Below are 21,811 nucleotides of genomic sequence, written 5' to 3'. Positions count from 1 at the left end.
CACAATTACATATCCTCTAGATAGAGTAACTAGATTTTGTAAAGCATATAGAAACACATTTATTTGTATAAGGAGTATTTGTGTGCTTTCCCTAAAAACTACATGCTGTGCTGTTTTTCACTGAGTTTTTAATTTCTCCTTTTATTCTGGAACATGAAAAGGCCTGAGTCCTTGTTTCTGTTACTAAGCACAGGTCATTATGCAGCCTTTGGAAAAAACCTGAAGCAAAAAAAAAAAAAAAATCTAAGACAAGCAGTGCTATTTCTGTGCAAACTAAAAGCTCCATCTGATAGATCAGCTCTCAAGGAACTTAAAAGCTAAAAGTAGAGAATGATTTACAGGATTTAGCCTGACTGCCCAAGCATGAAATAAAAGGCACAAATGAGCTCACCCTGGCCAGATGAACCACAGGGTCCTTAGAAAACCTATTGACTGCTACATCCTACTCCAGTATTTGCTTAGGGTATGTTTTTATGTCATCTAATCTATCTCACCAAGTGCTCAAACTGTGCCTTTCACTTCAATGTTGGAGCACTCAGCACACAACCCACCGCAGCAGCTGCCTCGGGAGGCAGAAACTTTCAGCTGTGAGATGAACCAAGAAATAGAAAAGCCCAGATGTTGGAAAGAGGGGTAAAGAATTAGCAAACCAACTACTGGGCCAGCATTTGAACTTGTCAAAACATTTCAGATGAAAATATTTCAGCAAAGTATGTTGCTTTGTTAAAGCTGGTGTGTCTCAGCAAAACACAATTTTTGACACAGCCTAGAGCAGGAAGGACACAGACACACCTTTCAGATGTGGCCCTCTGCCCTGTCAAAATAATGAGACACAAAAAACTTCCCTGAATCAGAGAAGTTGAATCCCCAGCTGCATTGCCCATTGCTCTATCAAGCAGGCAGGTATGCCTGTTCACACATACGTGCAGAACATGCCGTTTGGGTGAACCCATTTAAATGGTTTCACTTTTATTCCAAAGAAAATAAAATTAAATCCTCCTTACCTGCACTGCAGTACCTAAGTCACCATCCTCTGTTAGCAGGAGCTTTATTAGCACAGAAGCTGCACCTGCATGTACTGCAAGGGGTACTGTATGAACCCTCTGCCACGACAAGGTAAAGCACAGTAGTCACAGTCACTGCTGAGACAGCAGCAAGTATGGGCTTTGCCTGAACAATGAAGAGTTCAATACCAGAACCAGGCTTAAGCATTGTCAAAATGAACTTGTGCTGGGAAGAACTGAAGCTGTTACCGGGAAAACAAAAAGAGAATGCTGTGACTTTTTTCTTTAAAATACTAGAAGAAATATGACAGTTGATACAGTTTTGCATCACAAAGAAAATTTCATAGACAATAAAAAAAACCCACAACAATTTTAAAACTGCAGATAAAGTTTTATAAGACACAGATGAGGGACTTCAGCTTTGTATATTATTTAATTCAACCATGTACAGTAAGGGAAAAATAATAGGAATGTAAGTTTGTACTTATTTCCAGAAAATAGATTCATTTGACAAACAACATTCAAAGAGTAAATAAACCTTGCAATGCAGTTACTCCAGAAGAAATGCACATCAAGCTACTGCTGTCCTATACATTGTACTTCAGCTGTCAACAGCCAATTCCTCTGCTCTGCAGCCAGGACACTTCATTTACAACACGTGTAACAGCACACACACGGGGTGAGATGTACAAAGCAATGTACGGAAGGTATAATGTTACAAAACACTTACCAAAATAAAATACATATGCAAGTTATCCCTAGTATTTACAACAAAAGAGTTTTAAATTAGAGATCATTTAGATGGCATCTGCTACATCCAAATGCCACACGTATAGAAAAAAAAGCAGAAAGGCAGTCAGAGAAAGGTACTGTGTTAGTTATGGCTAAAGACCTTTGGCTCTAAAACTGTGATATAATTATTTCCAAAAGACAACTAAAATGTGGAACATTTGAGAAGTCTGTCTTTGAACTCAGTTCTTACTCTGACCACTAAAATTCAATGTGAAATTTAGCATGGCAAGAACCACTTGTAAAACAATCTTATTATTTTATACATCAAATGCTCCGAGTTGGATGCAATTATGGTTTGGCATTTCCTAACTCAGTGGGTACCCATTTGAGGACAATTATATTTTACTGCATCTCATGCAAAAATTCTGAGGTTATCTGCTCAGCAGGCCATCAGGAAGGCTCCGGCTGGGCTTTATCAAAATGAGGCACAAATGTTCTTAGTAGTTGCCCTAGAATTTTTTACAGTAATTTAAAACATGCAATTGGAAAAGAACAGATGTTGCCATCACAGCTTTCTGATGATATCTACATAAGTTTTGCCACCAGAAGGAGAATCAGGGCAAGAGTTGCTAGAATTCAAACTTCTACATCTTAGTTGCAACTCCTTCCCACAGACTTTGAAGTGAGGCTAACTCCCAAGTAAATATTTGTCTTAATTCTTGAATAATATAATTGTGTATTTTCATTTCACTATAATTTGTTTAAAAGACTACAGCATAGTATAAATTTGGCCTGTCTTACTATATTTGATCTTAAATCTGTTGCAAGGTCATATTGCAAAGAAAGACAGAGAGAGCATTACAAAACAATGATGTCTATATGAAGGGTACTATATGTAAAACTGTCCTGAGTAACCCACACCATGAAATATTTTCTTTTTATCTCTTTGGAATTCTCTTCTTGAAAAAAAACCTGCTGCATCCAAAACCATATGCAAACATTTCTGTTCATTTTTAGGGCTAAGGCACCAGCACTAATACATGGGAAGAACCTTCATGGGCACTGACATGACAGAAGAAAAATCCCCAAACCTTTTTTTCCAGCACCCCACAGAACCGAGCACTGGAAGGAAGCAGGTTTCAGTGAAGACACATATGTAAGTGTGGATCTCATAATGTCTTCAGGTCCAGCTAGCAAAGTTTCTGAGTGAGCACTGCAATCCAACTTCAGCCTTTTTTTTGCACTTATAACAAGTTTTTCAAAATGTCATTATGAAAAACATCATCTTGACTCGCACCGTACATGCATCTCATTGGTTTACAGGCCTGAACGTGGCAAGTACCCACAAAAATGGGTATGTAAAAATGCAAAAGGCTTACTCATTTGAGGGGAAGGGTGTGCATCCATGCCTGCATTTGGAAGTCTGCTCCTTGTGTTTAAACTGAGCATTTAGAATTATCTATTTTTAAAAATCTGAGCAGCAACAGCTGGCTTAAACATCAAGAGAAATATACAAGCAGCTTTTTTCACTGACTTCCCTGTGCATTTTCTTTCAGCTGGATCACTACAAATGTCAGTGTGCACTTCCACTTCTTAACTAGTTTAGGTCATCTCCCATTGCTATGGGAAAGCACAAGCAATGAAATTTACTATGCAGGGCACAATTTGGCCGAATTTTATCTGAATTTGTCTGAATACCAGACTTTGCCTTATTGCTGAGCTATATACACAAGGCATTTGAAATGTACAGTTGTCAAAAAGGTGTAATTTAAAATCAAAACCACAAACCTGGGCTTTGCAGAAGTGGCCACAAAGTTATGAAATCACAAAACCTACTTAGTAGTGGGCTTCACAACACTGATGATAAATAAAAATATGGAGGTAACAATACTAGTAGGAACAAATACCTCTTTAAATACCTCTTTAAAATGATACGGCTTTTTTACATTGTTGTTAGAATGCCTGGCGTTTAGCTCCTTGTTTGTTTTTCATATATTACAGATCCATGACAAAGCTGATTGTGCCCATTGTCAAAAATACCTTTGGACCTATCCTAATCATCAGATAATGCCCCTAATCAGCAGCATAGGATAAAGTATTGTAAAGACATTCATAGCAAATCAGTTCTGAAACATATTGAGTCTTTACTTCCTTCCATATTCCCAGCAGTCTTGTCATCCTTGATGAGAGCAAGCAAGCAGAAACTATCAGTGCTACAAATATCAGGATCTTCTTTCTTCCTGATGGCTGCTTAAAAGTTATTCTCCCAGATCAACTTCATGCCACAGAGGAATTGAAGCAATGCATGGATTGAATATGCTGGCCAGAACTGACCTTAATCAAGTCAGGTTCTTCCTCTTCCAATGGGGACTGGACACCAAGACAAAAATCCATCTCTGGTCCACACAATTTCTCTGTCCCTTGCAGTAAGGATTTCTCTTTCTTTTTGAAGAAGTTATTGGTCAAAACCCATTGTCAACTGAATGTGTACAAGAAGCATGGATCCAGACCGCTTCAATATATTTACATTACAATTTATTAATTTTCTAAGTCCAGCTATATGAATAAAAAGCATGAGATCTATGTAACATAGCCAGCAGTCACCATGTATTGTCTCAACTCTGATTTTGTACATTCACATCATCTCCGTGAGAAAATAAAAATGTATTTTTTACACAGAGAAATAAACATATTGGAAATACAAAGAAGAGTCTCCCAGGTGAAGAAATGAGTGAAAAAGCGACATGAAAGCTCTACACTGAAGAGCATATATGCATGCATCTGCTCTGACTGAAATTAATCAATCTGAGATGCCCTGGGCTCCTCTTGTTTCCACCTGTGTGCAATAAATGCACATATCTTTACAGTCCATTTCACACTCTGTTCATGTTTCTATAGGACAGAATAAAATTTCCCTGTTCCAATCTGGAATATGGTAAGGCCTTGCGGGATGTTCCCCTGCCATTTGGCAATGTACTAGAAAAAAGATAGGAAGGATTAGCGTCCACTAAATTCTGCAATACCTGGTTTATCACATGGGATATCTCCACCTGATTTTAATAGGTGATCTGTGTTCAGTGCTCCAAAAGGAAAGAGAAAATTCTCCTAAGACTCCCTGCTGATACATCCCTATAGAAAAATTCCTCCCTATCCAAAATTTGGCCATCAATATAAGGTTAAGAAAAATGAAATGTTACAATGACCTGCATGATTCCCTCACTACTTCAACATAACTAAGAAACAGAGATCAAATACTGCTGTTTCTGAGTAACAGCAAGTTGTCTTTGTCAGAAGAGAGACTGCTCTTCATCAGCAATGCTGACACTTGGCAACATGGACTTCAGAGCAGCCCTGACAAACTTCTTTCTTATCCAAGACAAAGGCTGCATTCCTGGCTCAAGGGAACCCAAGGTTCTGCCTCTGAAACGGGAGATTCACTGAGCTCAAGTGAGCTTGACTGTGTCTCCAAGGTCCTCCTCTGGAGTGAGTCTCCCTCTGTGCTGATGTCCTTCCAGGTCCTTGGCCCCTCACTTTTTAAAAGGAGTGAGTTTGTTGAAGGTATGCCAGAAGAGGGATGGCTTCCGCTTGGGTTCTGCCAGGGCAAAGACCTGCTGCTGTGGGACACTGGTAGGCACGGTGATGTGTCGCTGGTGAAGGGGATGAAGGGTTTGATGTGGAGGAGGCACGGAACACCCATTATAGCTCACACCTGCAGAAGAACAGTTGGAGAAAGCACCTGAGTCAGCCAGGGAAATTTAAGCAGAGCCAGGGGACAAGAAGAATTTTGCCATGATCTTGAATGGCACAACCACTAAGGATCACGTTTTCTGATGTTCGACTTTTTAATTGCTGCATTGATTTAGATTAAGAAGACAACAGTATCAGTAAAAATAATATAACAGAATTACCAAAAACAAGCAGCAGTTTCACACAGCTGGACTATATTGTTTGCATAAGTACATCTTGGCATTTCAAAGGAATGACTTCAAACAGCAGATACTAGTACTTCAGTCCACTCTCAGAGTAAGGCTGGGTAAAATACTGCTACCAACAAGAATTTTGTTTCTTCCATTTGAAATATATTTTTCTGGGTTAATGTTCTTAAGACTTTGAGCTTTGTGCATTCTCCTAATCACAGACTTTAGCCATTCCCCTGAAAATCCAGGCAGGTTCCAGGGGTATCTATTGATTGATTAAGAGAAAATGCTTTAAGAACATTAATCTCAGTGAACAGAAGACAACATTAACCCTTCACTCCTAAACTCAGACTTAAATCTTATTCCACTTTTCTCTCAGCACACTTGAAATTTAGCTGAGTTTGACTTTAAGATGGAAAAGGACAAAATCCATTGTGATTTGTTTCTGCTGTGATTATTTTCTGAGAGAGGAAATGAATAAAAAAGCCATTTCCTGACAAACAAGCTTCTGGTCCATCCTTCCTTCTACAGGAATGCCAGAAGAAGCCATTTTGACTGTTATTGTAAATAATGTAACAACGTGGCTTGCAAAAAGAACTTCAGGACATTTTAAAGAAGACACAGAATTGGTAAAGAAGAACAAGCTCTTTGAGTAAAAGCAAAGGAAGGAATTGTAACGCTAATTTGTAATTTAACCTGTGCGTCCAATTTATCACCACCTTAAAAAAATAAACACCCTGCCTTACCTCTTGAGTTTCTTCTCTAATATACAGAATACTGACTTGTCTCTTTGAAGAAGCTCAAGGAGCTGATTTAGTAGACAGTTTAGAGAGATATTGGAATTTAATATTAAAATACAGGTTAATGGCAATTATTTGACTCCATATAAGCCACAAAAAATGTTTTTAAAAGATTGAAGAACTCAGCCACAGCCAGACTGTGCTATTTCCTAATGACAAGATCAATGGAACACAGTAAGAAGGTAATGCAATTCTCAACACCTACCTTTAATTTTTCCTTGCCTTGACTTACGGGCATTCTGCATGGCTTGTTTCTTCTGATTTTCTGAGATTTCCATACCTACACATCAAAGTGTAAATTAGGGCACTAGTACGTAATTACTGTATCTAATACTTGATTGTATTAAATTAAAACAAATAAGTAAACTGTATCTTAAGCAATTTTTAGTAAATCTTAGTAGCAATACACCTGAAATTTTTAGAAGTATGTTTTATATTCTCATATGAACTTAAAGAGGGTTTTCCACTGGTATAATGACAGATAAGTGCAGGTAACAAGAGATTAAAAAAAAAAAAGTGTAAATTAAAATTTCTGAAATCTACAAGTTACTAAGTAATAGATCACAAATGCAGAATCCTTTTGTTTTTCACTCACTCTGAGCTAACCTGGGTAACAGATTGGAGTCACTGCTAGTACAAATTTGGGTATCTTTCCCTTCACTCAGAGGAGAGTATCACAAAATCTGGCAGATGCTGAAGCAGGCTGTGATGTGGTTTTGGCAGCATCATTCTGGGGCTGGATTCCTCACTTGGGTTTCTCATACCTACTTGTGTAACTTACATGAAGCACATGGTAACCCTACGCTATTTACTATCATGTGACAGGTGTATGGCTGAGCTGGGGTACAGAGATGACAGACATCTGCTAGAAGGCGGCATCAGAGACCGGTGCTGTCTGGAGCCCACGTAGAGGCATTCCAGTTTCCTCTCCCTGTGCACAACACAGCTGAGATACGTGCAAATGTCACATTTGCGCAAGGTGACAACAGGGTGCACATGCTGTGTCATTTCATGCTGTGCATAAGGCTGCACTCACTCCCACATATGCACAGAAAGAGCACAGAAGCTGTGGTTCAAAGCCAGAATGAAGTGTCTGCCTTGGTTTCATTTTGCATCTTCCTCACTTCTCTATACTTTTAAAACTCTCTTTTTTATCCTGAACTTATGAAGAATTTATTACAAATCAGCCTATTAACTTAAAACATCCATATTTTTGGGTAGCAGTAGTTTATTTTGTTCTGCAGGTTTGGTTTTTTTTTCCTTTATAGAAACAAGGAAACAGATTTTTAAAAATGAAAGCAATTTCATCAAGAGAGATCAGACCACTTTCTTAGGGTTACTATTAGTGGTTTGGAGAAGGATTTTTCTGGCTGTGTTCTTTTCTCTCATATATTCATAAAAGCTAAGAAAAGCTAGATATGGTTTGGGAGACAATGACTCACACCAAAGTGTCTTTGAAAATAGAAATAAAATGCCGTTTGCAGTTCTGAATTGAAAGAGTATTATTTGTTCTCTGAATGGTCAGATTAGAGGCTTTGTGTTGAGTCCAGCAAGATAGCTTACAAAATCAACAAGACAAATTTAAACCTGAGGTTGAGAATAGTGGCATTTTTCCATTGGTTTTGGCTGAAGGAAATGTTTAATTATGCCAAAAAAAGAAGAAATTTTAGAAAAGAAACAGTCTTCTGGTTAATGGAGAAAACATCCAAGCCACTGTGGCTCACAAGACCAGATGCACATTAGCTATTACAACTCAACTATCTTTCCTCTGGTTCATCATACCTGTCCCAAAACAGGAACATCAGAACAGCGAGTTGCAACACTTGAAAAGCAACTTTCCAGAAAGCTGGATGTTACATGGGCAGAGAAGACTGCATGTGCCTATGTGCCATTATCAAACATACAGTTTCTCTTTTAACTGTTTGGTTTTTTCTCCCCCCACTATTTTGCACTGTGCCTGAAGGGCATCAAGTACAATGGACCCTCCTTGTGCAGTTCTTGCACTCAACAACCATGGGAATTTGTGACCAAGCCCCAAAACAAGGCTTAGTGCTTTTATGACAAATCTCACTGCCAGCGCCATCACCACTGTTGGATGATTACTCTTCTGAATATCATATGTTGATTTTCAAGAGGTCCCAGCAGAATAAATAGTTTAGGGCTGTAGCTGCTACACCTTTGCAGTTTCCTCATGCTTGGGGATTTCTGCAGCAGTGTCACTTAGCAGGAATGGTTAACACCAAGACAGACCTGTGGCTGCCCAGGGCAGAGCCTCAGGAGCTTCCTGACAGACAGCATCTAACTTGCTCAACACACTCTCCCAGTGCTCCATAAAGTAGCCACCCAGGATGCAGTGCAGAGCTCAAGAATGCTTCTTCTTAGAAAGGATGGAAATGGAAGCATTCATTTGTTCACTTTTTATCTTCTTTAGCTCAGTCTTGCTAACAAAAGTGCAGGAGCTGTGTTTTACTCAGCAGAACCTTCCATGTCACTGGATTATGGCTCTCGTATACTGGAGTGGAGTTGTTCTGTAACTGTGTTGGAAGAGGGACTGTGTGGACAATTATGATCAGATCCTCAGCAGCGTTCTATTACCCTCTGATCACCTTCACCCTGTTGCAATATCCACTGTTTTGGTGGATAAAAAACACCACTTTAGAGTGCTGTTTAGGTGAATTAAGGGAACGCATCTACCTCCCATCCCTGTGAGCACAAGGTGACAGAGCAAGCTCCACACAGAGCAAGGCATGAAAGACGTCAGCATTGTGCACACCGACGCTGACTGTAATGACACTGTGACATTCAGCACTGGAGATGGGTCAGGTTTGCAAAGTCTGAGGGATGTTTAGCTGTGGCTCCTCCAATGTTTACTCTAGACTCAAGATGACTGGGATTAATTGCAACAGTTGGAGCAATGTGGAAGGGTTAAAACTGATTTTAAATTGAGAATGAATTGGCAAACTTTGAAGTATTTTCTTCTGCTTATGGACTATCTAAAATACATGTGGAAGAGGCCTTATTTTTGTGATACAACAGTATCAAACAAGAGAAAGCAACTAAGATCAAAAGGGTTACATTTGTAATGTAAGGGTTATTCCTGTCTTCCTATTATTCTGACCACATGTTTTACATGGTCATGGAATATAAGGTTTGGCATCTTGTTTAAGTTTTAATAATTTCTGAATTGTATCATCCACTTCACTCCACTTCCAGTGTTAACCTGATGTCAATCCAAAGCGTTAGCCTCAAGAATGTTATTGAAAAGGAGAAGTTCTCATGCAGCCAACATTCACAGATGCACTAACATGGCTTTTTAGAAACACTAAAAAAAAGAGGTTTTTTTAATTAGTGTTGCTGCTTTCTTTGCATATGTTTTGCCAATGAAATTTTGCTGGAGCTTTTGTCACTGATTTTAAAAGGATGCATGAAACTATGCAAAACCAAAAAAGCAATCCTAACTATACATTGACACAGAAGACACACTGTCCTTCGAGTGTCTCACAGGCTGCAGGTCTAAAACTGGTTCCAGGATTTACTATCTTTTTTCCTGCTCACTCATTTCTCTGTGCCAGTACCATAGCACTCACTGCCCAGTGGTGCTATTGCTGGGTCTGTAATTAATGACACCATACAACTGCATGAGCCTCCTGGACACACGAGGTGCCACTATATGACAAAGTATAAATCTACAATTACTGCCGCTTGGCTTTGTAAAAAAGCATCCTTTATGGACAGATATTTTTGACCAATCATTCATACAAAAGTGCTAGGATATTAGATGGATTTTTTATTATTGATTGGTTTTTTTGACTTGCATCTTGTCATATCTCATCTCTCGTTCGGCTCCACCAAGCACCAGAATCATATGGATGACGCTACCTGCCCTGAACCTTTGGCCCACAGTGACAGGGCTAACACACCTGAATGGACTTCACTTACACAGCTAAACATCATGTCAGGTGAGAAACACACACCACCTCAAGAAGACAGAGTGCACATCTGTACAAAATGAAGAACTGCAAAAGCAAGTTTGTTTTAACCACTGTTTAGAAATTGTTTCACTCACCCATTTCCTTGTCTTCTCGAACTCTTCTCCTTTCATTTTCACAGGCCTCCATCCATCTCTTTTTATCCTCCTGTTTTTTTGCACAGAACAAATGAACCTCTTCTGTTGTTCTGTTTATTATCTTAAAAGCATTCTTGACATTGATGTTAAAATCTTTGTCTCTGCCATCTTCGGTGTCCACAATTTCTGTCTCGTCCATGTCAATACGATCCTTGTAATACAAGATGTCCCTTCTCAGCAAGTCCTTCTTACAGAACACAAGTTGATGGTCAAAAAGGAAGAAAGTCCTCTGCTGGCTTTTCCCTTGTTTTGATATTTTGGTCAGTTCTCCTGAGTGGATCAGTTCTGAGCTTCTGGCTAACACATCTGGCCCCTAGGAAGACAGGTATATAGAGATATAGAGATATGTAGTAAGTAAATAATCTTTTAAGATCTCACTGTGTGTTTAACCATCAAGTCTTAAGTTCACTCACTTTTCTTGTATTTTTATTATTAGATTTGAAAAAGTCACACAATGTAAATAATATCATACAGGCAAATTCAATCAATGTGGTTCTGCTGTACTTTATTGCTGCATGAACAGAGGGAAACATTTAAGTCAGTAAAACAGGTTCCCATTCTGACAGAACTACCAAACTTCCAAATGAGATTCAACATTTTTAAAAGCTCCATTTTGTCATCTCATCTCAAAGGCAAGTGTCCATGTTAACACATACTGCTTTTCCTGAACTATAAACAAGGTTAATCAGTAACAGAAACATTGTAAATTAAGCAACTGGACTTTTAACTGAGCAATGACCACTTGAAAAGTAGACACCATAAACAACCACCTACGCAGAAAGACTCCTGCAGGGGACATCAAATATTGTACACAGTACCTTTGCCCAGGAAAGGCACAGGCTGACACTCACCTCCCAGTCTACGATAGAGACTTGCCAACGGGCAATCTTGTCTATGCTTTCTAGTCTCCGTTTTCGCTCATTGATCAGGCATGCCACGTTCTTCATGGCCTCATATGCAGCTTTTATGTTGCTATAATCACTGGGAAATGTAAGCACATTTCAAGGATCACTTATACAATAACATGATGCAATCACAAACCATGGAAATGATGCAACCACAGTGCCTGCAGTATAAGCCCACATTATCCACTTATCCCTCTACTCAGGTACTTAAAAAAAGGAACCTGATTCCCGCTATCCCAAACCCCACACAATAGCCTCTACAATTCAGTGCTGCTGTACTGCTGGGCTTGTTTAGGAGAAAATTATTAGATTGGTGGAAGGAGGCAGAAGAGATTGATGAATGAACTGCAACACTGTCTCTACTGAAAACAATGGTAGAACTCCCACTGACCTCAGTGATGGCTGTATTTCACCAAAGGACTGTGCTTTTTAGCAAGATTTTAGTGGGATTTTTTTGGGAAGGGCATTCTTTTAATCATGTTTAACAACTCTATTTTCTCCTTCTTGTTCCCAATGACTGGGTCAATGAACACAAATGGGGAATGCTAGCTGGACAGGAAAAAAACACAAAATCAATCCCACACAGGGTGAGAAGAACAGGGACACCAGAGAGAGGGATTAAACGAGACCAATACGAAGAAAGCATCCTGTTTCCATGGGACAAATGTGTGAGAGCCATGATGGCCATCTGCCTCTTCCTGCTTCAGGACTAATGCAATTAACTCCAGCCAATCCTCCTGTCCTTCCTGCAATGCTCTGCTTCCCTCCTTCTTTCCTGAGCTCCCAACATGCCTACGAATCTCCCCAAGCTTGCAGGCAGGCTTTTTTTCATCCTCTGCATAGCACCCATCTCTCCTTCACCTTTGTCAAATGGAGTCTCTCAGAAGAGAGAAGGGAAGAGACATATTTCTTGCTTAAGGAGTCCCAGCAGAGCAGCTGCTTTTCCTCTTTTATCAGAATGCCTCTTGCAGAAAAGGGAGTCAGAGGCAGAAAACAGCACAAACCAGAAAAAAATCCTGCCAAGGTGTTAGCCTTGCTGTCCTTTTTATCTGCTTCTGTCTCAGTTCCAATTTTCACTGGCTACTGCTCACGGATGTGCTTCCCTTCTGAATGTGTGCATTCTCTCCTCTCTTTATTTACATCTGTGGGAACTCTATTCTGCCACACCGAATACAGAAAGTGAGATTAACAATAACAGGATCCTACTAACGTCAGGGAGATGTCCCACAGGGTGACCTCATGATATCCATACTGCTACACTGCCCTTCCTTATCTCAGTTCCTTTTTTCCTCTGTTGGTATTTATTCTACACTTGCTACACAACCTGTGGCCTTCACAGCAGGCTGTGCATATTGGAAATTCAAATATTTTATGAAAACAAAATGCTCCCAAAACCCCCAGCTGGCTGGAGCTTTCCCAAGGCTCCATGTGGGTGTAGATCTGCCTGTTTGTGAGCATCTCTGCACAGTGGGTGCCTCTCTGTGCTTGAAGGCATCTCTGGATGCTGAGCCACACAAGAGGAAAATAGGTACTACGGGAGGAAGGTGGTGAGACCTCGCTGTCACTTTATCAGCATGTTTAATAGCTCACAGAATAACCTTTCTAAAATTAGTAGCAGTGAAAAAGAAACTCTAGCTAGTAATTCTTATTGCAGCACTTCCCAGGTAGTCACAGAACTGCACAGATGCATTTCACATCTAAATGTCAGTGCTTCACACACTTTGTATTTTGCCCCTGGCAAAAATCCAGTGGTCTCCAAGGGGAGTTTTCTCAAGGTTAAAGTACTGACCTTGGCCAAGGAAGCATTGCCTCAGGCTTCATTTGGACTTTGAGCACAGGGGTCACAATGGAATAGTTTCTTGCAATTATACAAGATAAAAAGACGTTTATAGATAAAATCTTAATTTAGTCTAAGATTGAATCAGTGCAGGGGTTTACCAGAAAGGCTATATGCAACTTCAATTTTTATTTATGCCAGCTGAAAATCTAGTATCTGGACTTTACTGCAAACTAAGATAATGTTTATTACTACTAAGTTTCTAAAACAAATTATCTCCAAACTTATTCAGATTGTGGTTATTTTCTAAGGCACTCTTCACTTCTTCTTACATACACAACTTTTATGAGTCTTCCCCTCTTCCTATTTGGATTTCCTTCTCCTTTATTTCTTTTGACACACTGGTCTTTTTTTTTACTCTGAATTACATATCCCTCCCTGCATCCTGCTTAAACACCACCTTCTCCTCCTTCTCCCTCTTTGACTTATTCCTCATTGTGTCTTGCATCCTCTCAGTCCCCTCTGCTGCACTTTCAGATACTGTTTTTGTGACTGACTGTGATGGTTCCAAGAAGCTCTGTTTATCATTGTCCTTGGCAAGTTTTGTTCCTGATCACAAAACCTTCAGTGCTGTGTCACCCAGAAAACTTGAGTAATTAGGTATTACTACTATTACAGAATTTATTATATTAGTTCTCTCACCTATGCTCCTGCGTGGTGTATTTGAGCAATTCTGCAAGCTGCAGAGGGTATTTGCAGATTTTCTGAACAGGCGTGAGAAGAAAACCATCAATGGCAATGTCAATCATCTGCTGAAGCAAGCGACAGGCCTCGAAGAAGTGGCGGTATTTGCCCTGCTTCATCAGTCTGGAGAGCTCAATGCAGGCACTGGGATGGTTGTTACAATACTCTGAATAAATAGCAAAGCCTTCTTGCTATTAAAAAAAAAAATACAACTTTACTCAAGTATTTATCTATAAAGGAGAAAAGCTATTTTTGTAATATCTATTATATATAATTAGATTAAGTAATCTATTTTCTATATTGCTTCCAGGCTGATCACCCTTGAAAATATGCAGAAATCTACTTTGTAGCTGTCAAAACCACGTACCCTTCTTTGTCAGAACACAGAAATAAAGGTCTCTTATTGAGTCAGGATAATCACACTCACTTTAAGAAGTATTTTTCTTTAGGGAAGAAGCTATAGGCTTAGCAAGTCTCTGCCAGGAACTCACAGCCTATCTCCCCACTACCTACCTTCCTTAATGTCTGTATGAAGTTTCTGCATGCTGAATATGAGATCACGGCAAACAATCCAGCTCATCTGTGATCATTAAGAGTTTCGCCAAAGAAACTTAAAACTGTTTACAAAATTACATGATTGCTAAAGATGAGGAGAAATCTAAAATAAATATTTAATTAATTGCAAGTTACTTTACATTCTAAAATGCTGCCAGTTTATTATTTAAGTAGCACTTGTTAGTAAAGTCCCCTCCTAATATGGTAACTTTGGCTTTTTATTATCACATTTTGTTAATTTCATAAATAAAATCAACTTTTTCAACCTACATGTTGAAGAAAACATGACCCTATTTCACTTAGATGAGGTTCCTCTTTGTTGTACTGTTTCTCAAGATCCTTCAGAAACTTCCTTTGGAACTTGTAAATATCTTCAATATTTCCAAAAATGGTGCTTAACTGAGCTGTGGTGAACATTCCTGTATGTTTGCGACACTGCCGAATGTAACCCTGAAATGAAATAAAAAACACTCCTGAGTCTGAGGATATGAGACAGGTCCTACCCTGAACAAAATCATTGAAGCTGCCAAGACCCCCGTGATCTCCAGGCAAGGGAGTGGTCTTCTAGACACACACACACACAGAAGCAGAAGTTCAGATTTGCATCTGAGATGTTCACATGTGGATTCTTGGGGTCCAGCCCCTGTCTCAGGGTACCCCACTAGAACCAGGGACCATCCTGAGTGCAAAGCCCACCTGTATCTCCCTGTTGCGAATGCACTGCAGGGACTGAACCTCCAGAACAGCTGCTGTGCTCACAGTCTCACAGCAGTGACAGCAGCAGGGCTCAGGGAGTGCAAAGGTTAGCTGATGTGATAGGGGCTATCCACCAGGCTCCTCCATTTGGCTGCTGGCAGCCAGGCCTCCCGCAAACGGCTTTGGGAGCAGACAGCTGAAACAGCCTTGCAGTTGCTCTGGTGAGGTTTACCAGGAAGTAACACTGACTGTTGCTGGCACTGTTAGGAATATTCCTGTCTCCTCCACAGCCATCTGCTCTGAGAGCTGTGCAGCGGCTACGCTGCAAGCCAGCAACCGCATTTCCTACTGCACTAACAAGGAAAGCTAATTCCTGTGTGGCTCCTGTAATGTGGGCTGCAAACACTTCTTAAATGTAAAATGTGTTTTATGGGTATACTCTAGCTTCATGATCCTGGCTACAACCAGCCTAAGTGATTCATTCGAGGGCTGAGCTTGCAAATTTGGGTTACTATCTGTGTAGCTTTTCTGGCTTAGTCTTGCTTGAGTGTATTTTCAGCCTTATGTCCTACTTGCACCACCCTAGAGATTCACTCTGAGGACAGCAGATTATCTCTACCCCACATGTTGAGGATGGCCCATTGCTTCTCTAGTACTAAATTCAGAGGCTTGCCAGATATTAAAAACCAGGTATAGGATATACGTATTAGAGAAAATTAATTCATTAATACATGCCTAAGTCGTAACAGGTCAGTAAAATACGAGAATCATGTCCGAGAACTCAGCCATGGCAGCAGCATAGCAGAGCATAGAAATTCTTCCCTGGTCTTTCATGCACACGATCTTACTAGCTTAAGTAAATAATGAATATAAATGACAAAATGTACATTTAATGTTTTAAAATTAGCCAGTTAGTAACCAATTTTTGTCCTTTCTCTCCATTTTTTGTTCTTCAAGAAAAAGGCCTGATCTAAAAATGGAAAAAAAAAGAAAAAAAAAGAAGAACAAATAAAAACCTACTGCTGCCTTGTCTACTTTGCTGTGAATGGAATAATCTAATGGTAAGTGGTGGACTAAAGGATGACAGTATGACAAATACAAGGACAGACCTAGCAAACTAAGGCTACAAAGAATATTTTTGTAGGTTGCTTAGCACCATTCCAGATGCAAACCACAAAGACAAGTCAAATACAGGTCAAATGCACCGTAACTCATGTCAGAAGAGGCAAACTTCAGTGAAAGTATTAAGAAGCTTCTTGCCCAACTGTGAGCCTCCAACAAATAATGAGAAAAAAAGAAGAAAACCACCCCATTTTGTGGTTCAAACAAGCAAGGCAGATCTAAAACACACTTAGATTTCTTCATGATTCCTAAGCATCCAGTAAAAATCTCCTCACTTGAGAAAAAAGGGAAAAAACCACTTAGCAAATACTCTTTCCAAGTTACTTCCAAGAAGTTTTGTCACTGAACTGCAAATTATTTTACTACAGTTAGTCAAAGTTTTCTATACAGTGGCAAAAATCTCTAAATAAACTAGACTTCCTCCTCTCATTTATTATGGAAATAGCAGTCAGAAAGGCACTTTTTCGCTGTCAAAAATGGAAGTTTTTTTAAAAGAAAGGAAGCAGTGGCTCATGGCAGTCATCAGAGAGGAAAGCTGTAAGAGGAAACAAAGAATCTGACTGACAGCATCAGAAGTGCAATTGGGAATATTGTGATATAAGATACCACTGTGGTTCTCAACTTATATGGAATGATTTGCTTTCATTAGGTCAGCAGAATGGCCTCAAGTTAAAACACGTACCTCACAGATGTCCTTGAGATGCTTGATATAGACTCGTTCTGTTTTCATAATTTCCTGTATAACGTTGGTTCTCATCTGATCCCTGTTTTCAGCTATTTTCTGGCGATGCTTGCTGGTATCTGAATCTTGTTCTTCATCCTGGATATTACTACAATTTTCTGGCACTTCTTCCTGATTAACTCGCAGCTGCAGCCAGAACAAACAAAGCAATTAGAGCGAAGCAGAAAGTTTTACAATATGTGGTAAAACTGTTATAAACTTCTTATACCTAGGAGAAGAGTGGATACAGACATATTCTCATTCTTACCTTACAGAGGGAGTTTCACAACGGGATTTATCTCATTGTACTCACTGCATATTCAAATAAAGTGTTGGGATTTCTGTCTGGTTAAATACATGACTTCTACTCACAGTATTTGAGAGAGACCATATTGTGCTGTCCATGTACTGTTCAGAGTTAAGCTTATTTCTGACACTTACTAATAGTTAATGTGTTTGGCCAAGTTAGCATAGGGGTAAAAATTACAAAAGCAGACACTCAACCGCTTTTAAATAGTTTCCCTGTGCTCCATCTCTATGATGTAGACAGCAGCACCTCCTTTTCTGACTTCTGTCTGATTGCCCAGGTTGCCTAGAGATCTAGAACGGGGAAAGGGAGGAACCCCCTGCTGCACTTTGTGCATGTAGTACTTCATGCAGTGCAGCCCAAGTTCCACTACAGGTTCTCAAAAAGCAGTACAAATTATTTTCTAAAACATACTTCAATTTTTTATCGAGTTGTTACACTGTCATTAATCTGGGTGAGTTCTGACTGCGGAGTTCAGACTGTGAACCAGATTTCTACACAATGTCCTTGATATTAAATTAAGCCCTATTTTACCAAGAAATCCCTGTAGCATAGCTCTCCCCTGCCCTTATGAGAACTGTTGTTCTTCTCTGTATACATTGATGACTTTCTGTTTGAGCTTCCTGCTCTTGTAATCTCTGTTTGAGAAACTCCTTTGGTTGCAAAGGGCCCAAATGAAGAAGACAGAGTAAAAGCTGTCAGAGGAGCTAAGGGATCTTAGGGTGTGATTCTCTACTGCTTTTTTCCTTGTGAACTCATTAGGGGTCACACCACTGAGGTTCAGCTATAAACATGCTGAGGATCAGGTATGAAATGTAATGCCATCAAAACTGTTGCACTCTGCTAGGAATCTTGCAATGGTGCAAAAGCAAGAAGCAGAAGAGTTACTCACCCTGACAAAGCTAGCTGGAAACCAGGCCTCCTTGTCCTCATTTCTTCCCCACCACCAGTCTTTGTTGGAAGCTTCTAGAACTCTAATGACATCTCCAGCTTTGAAGCCCAGCTCTTGATCATCCATAGTGACATGGTCCCAGAGAGCCTCCGCATAGACGATGGTGCCATCGCTTATCAGCTAAGATAAGAAGAAAATGAGATTGCAAAGGACAGAAGATAAACTATGAAGTGTTTATAAACTACAACGATATCAATATAGGTCACTAGATTGCCTACTATTACTCCTGTTACAGGATAAAACTAAAATTTCAGATTTTCAGAAATCTCCGCACATTCTCATTAGTGAAAACAATTAGAATCCTGCTCCAGAGCAGTTACATAGGGTAACAGTTACAGTCTGTGATGGTTTAAAACCCAGAGGGAAAATTAAATCTATTCAAACTGTCCCCTTTTCCCCACTCCCTTCCTATAGTGGAGGAAACACCAGAAGAGCTTATAGAAAGAATCACAATTTACTGAAAAACTGCAATAACCACAGTAATGCTAGTAAAAGAGTGCACAAAACAGAGTTTTACCCACAAAAAGGGATTCACCACTGAGCAAACAAAAATCCTTCCCACAGAAACTAGCTACTGCCATTGAATTTTTTATGACTATGAAATCTCAGACTATGGCAAACATCCCTCTGCATCCCCCACCCCTGTCCCTGCCGTCCCTGTGCCATCATTCCAGCAATGCAAAGCCCCGGACATTACCTCATTAATTGCTAGCTGTTCCCCTCCAGGCTGCAGGTACCTGGGAGCAGCTTGGCAGAGCTCCTCGTAGCTGTAATCTTCCTCACTGCCATTGTCATCCACTAAGGCTGAAGATTCAGTTCCACCATCTGCAGCAACTAAAACAAAAGTGCAACAGCTGTTTGCTTCATCATTTTTATGATTCAAAGAAAGACAACAATGCAGGAGGAATTGCTGAGAAATTGCCTTTGTTGTCACAAATAAAACAGTAACAGCAGGAGTGGAGGGTAGCAGAGCTCTCAGGAAAACCACCTTTCCGTCATTAAGTAAGTTTTACTCATTTTTAGAATTTCTTATTCAGCAGCTGATGAAACTGAGAAACTTTTGTACACAAAAAAACCCAGAACTACAACGATTCCTTACTTATTTTTTACCAGAGGAAACCTTAAATGACCCCTATCAGAAGGGAAGCTCCGATGTCATTTCCCAGGCAGCAGATGTGAGAGCCTTAGCAGTCCCCTGCCACCACCAGGCTGGGTGCCCTCACACCGTCACATCCCCTGCAGGGACATAAGGACCCAATGGTTCCATGCCCACCCACCCGTGAGAGGGGCGGCAGCCCGTGTGCAGCCCAGCTCTGCGCTGGCTGCTGCCACCTCTCCCATGAACTGGGGAGGCTCTGCCAGCAGCAAGGCTCAAGGGGACATGGAGCCCAGACTGAGCACAGTGGAATGGCCCTACAAAAAACCTGTTCTAATTGTCCCAAATCACAACAACTTCTTGGTTTGACAATTGTACATTTTCTGACCAATGAGCAGCTTTGTACAGAAAGAGAGGTCAGGACTAAAACAGGTTTCATCTTATTACACAGCCACATAAGCCAGAAAAAACACTGTTATTGTATAAAACTATAAAATCCCTTTGGAGTACACCACTGGGTGATACATCCTTTTGGTGATCACCACTGGTAGAGGAAGAGAACTGGGGGCTGAGCTCAGGAACAAGTCTGACTGACTGACTGACTGACACCCATGCTGCTCAGTGCTGGACCCTGTCAAGTGGGTTCGCCTCTGAAAGCCACCTGTAATGTTCAAACCACCCAGGATCAAGAAGCATTCATGACCAATGGCCCCATGCTTGAGTGCACTCTCTGGTCCTTGTTAATATATTCCTAAAGAATTATTCTTATGGAAGTCCAAGCTGCGAACTAGAGCCTGAAGATCATACAATGCTCAAAAACACATTAAAAAGTAAAAAGTCAAATTCAGAATAGATTGCTAGCACTGAACTTATTTGCTAAAGGTCAGTGTGTCCCAGGTAAGTTGCCACACAGTCAACAGAGCAGCTCTTACTCCTGAGTGCCTGGAAAGGGGCATTTAAGCAGAATTATTGAACCTGCCAATTCCAACAAGCAGCAAGGCTGAGCAGCAGGATCCTGAGATTGCCTCTTCTCTACTCTGCTTCAGACCTGGGCACTGCCTGTCTGCTGAGCTCTGGGCTCTGGATGGGTAAGAGTCACAAGGAGACAACTCCTGGCTTTACTCCATGCACCTACTACCACCAGGCACTCTGCTGCCATCTGCTATTTACCTTATAGGGAGAAATACTGCAACCCCCTCCTCAGGGCATGCATACCATCCCCGGCATCTTCACTCATCTGAGCATTAATTTGCCAGAGAGATCGAAGCAGACCACCATACAGATTCAACAAAAAACTTGCAAAATTTTTCTTTCCATTAAAATGGAAAAATATGGCATAGTCTTGATACAACAGAACATGGCTATTCTGTTCTACTCCCTATCATTTTAAATAGACATTCACATTAACAGTATAATCTACTTAAGCAAGAAGGATGCAGAACCCCTATTTAAAAAATCAATTAAAAAAATTAAAATCAATTTTTCCCCTATAACCTCATTAATCTGAGCAGTGACAAACTTTTAAAATACATCTTGTGACACTTACTGAAAATCTTGATTTTAAAAAATCTGAAAATAAATATTTCATTAAAACAATTTTTATCTTAAAAAGCAACATGTAAAAAATTAAACCCAGTGGTCCTTTATACATTTCCAGTGCACTATCCATATTGCCTGTGAGGTTGTTCCAGTAATAATGGCACATCAAAATAACGTAATTCATTTGACTCCAGACAAAAAACAACTACAATTTTGGGAGAGAAAGCTGTTTGTTACTCTGTATCAAATCAACAAGCTTACATGGACTTTATAGGGTAGAATCAAGTGAAATCTTGCATTCTGCATCTTTTCCTCTATTGTATACAGAAATACCAGAGGGAGGGGGGTGTTTTCCCGGTTGCACCAACTGGATGCAAAAAACTTAAGACAGCCTGGGATTGATGCTGATCTCCTAGCAGCTTTTCACCAGTAGTGCAGGTTCCCATGCATGACACAGAGTAAGTGTCATCAGAATCAGGCCCCCTGACTGCCACTGTTTACCCTTTCAATCAAAAAACATAATGAAAAAAAAAAGAGCAGCATGTCCTACTCACACGTACCCATCTGAAGGCTCTCCAGACTCCAAAAACGCGCCATTGCCCCCCTGGCTACCATGCTGCCGTCAGACCTCTAACAGGTGATGATGCTCAGTCCTACAGGGCTGGTGGAGGATCACAAGAGGCTCTGAGCTACCCACAGCTCAGAGGAACAGGCTGTCAGCTGCCTTCAGCTCCCGGCAGTGCCTCGGAGGCCGAGCCCGGCTGGGAACTGCCAGCAGCGCACTCAGCCGCTCAGCCTGGCTGCTGCGAGCTCCCGGC

At 40.4% G+C, this 21,811-nt stretch overlaps 1 protein-coding gene across 3 annotated transcripts in view; it reads right to left on the bottom strand.

Moving 5' to 3' along the window:
- Positions 1–1,370: 1,370 nt before the first annotated feature.
- The window catches only part of SPATA13 (spermatogenesis associated 13), a 73,495-nt gene continuing 53,054 nt past the window's right edge, over positions 1,371–21,811 (bottom strand). For all 3 annotated transcript variants that reach the window (XM_041487399.1, XM_041487400.1, XM_041487398.1), the window contains exons 5-13: positions 19,056–19,192; positions 18,299–18,478; positions 17,061–17,246; positions 14,831–15,010; positions 13,964–14,196; positions 11,431–11,560; positions 10,520–10,892; positions 6,659–6,733; positions 1,371–5,445 (exon numbers count right to left, since the gene is read on the bottom strand). In XM_041487399.1, the coding sequence (XP_041343333.1) occupies positions 5,264–5,445; positions 6,659–6,733; positions 10,520–10,892; positions 11,431–11,560; positions 13,964–14,196; positions 14,831–15,010; positions 17,061–17,246; positions 18,299–18,478; positions 19,056–19,192 (1,676 nt within the window). In that variant the 3' untranslated portion in view covers positions 1,371–5,263. The remainder of the gene's footprint in view (positions 5,446–6,658; positions 6,734–10,519; positions 10,893–11,430; positions 11,561–13,963; positions 14,197–14,830; positions 15,011–17,060; positions 17,247–18,298; positions 18,479–19,055; positions 19,193–21,811) is intronic.

Source organism: Pyrgilauda ruficollis, unplaced genomic scaffold (assembly GCF_017590135.1).
Source record: "Pyrgilauda ruficollis isolate IOZ18807 unplaced genomic scaffold, ASM1759013v1 scaffold8, whole genome shotgun sequence".
NCBI lineage: Eukaryota > Metazoa > Chordata > Aves > Passeriformes > Passeridae > Pyrgilauda > Pyrgilauda ruficollis.
The sequence above is the reverse complement of the archived record's forward strand: the minus strand, read 5'-3'. Positions and strand labels throughout refer to the sequence as shown.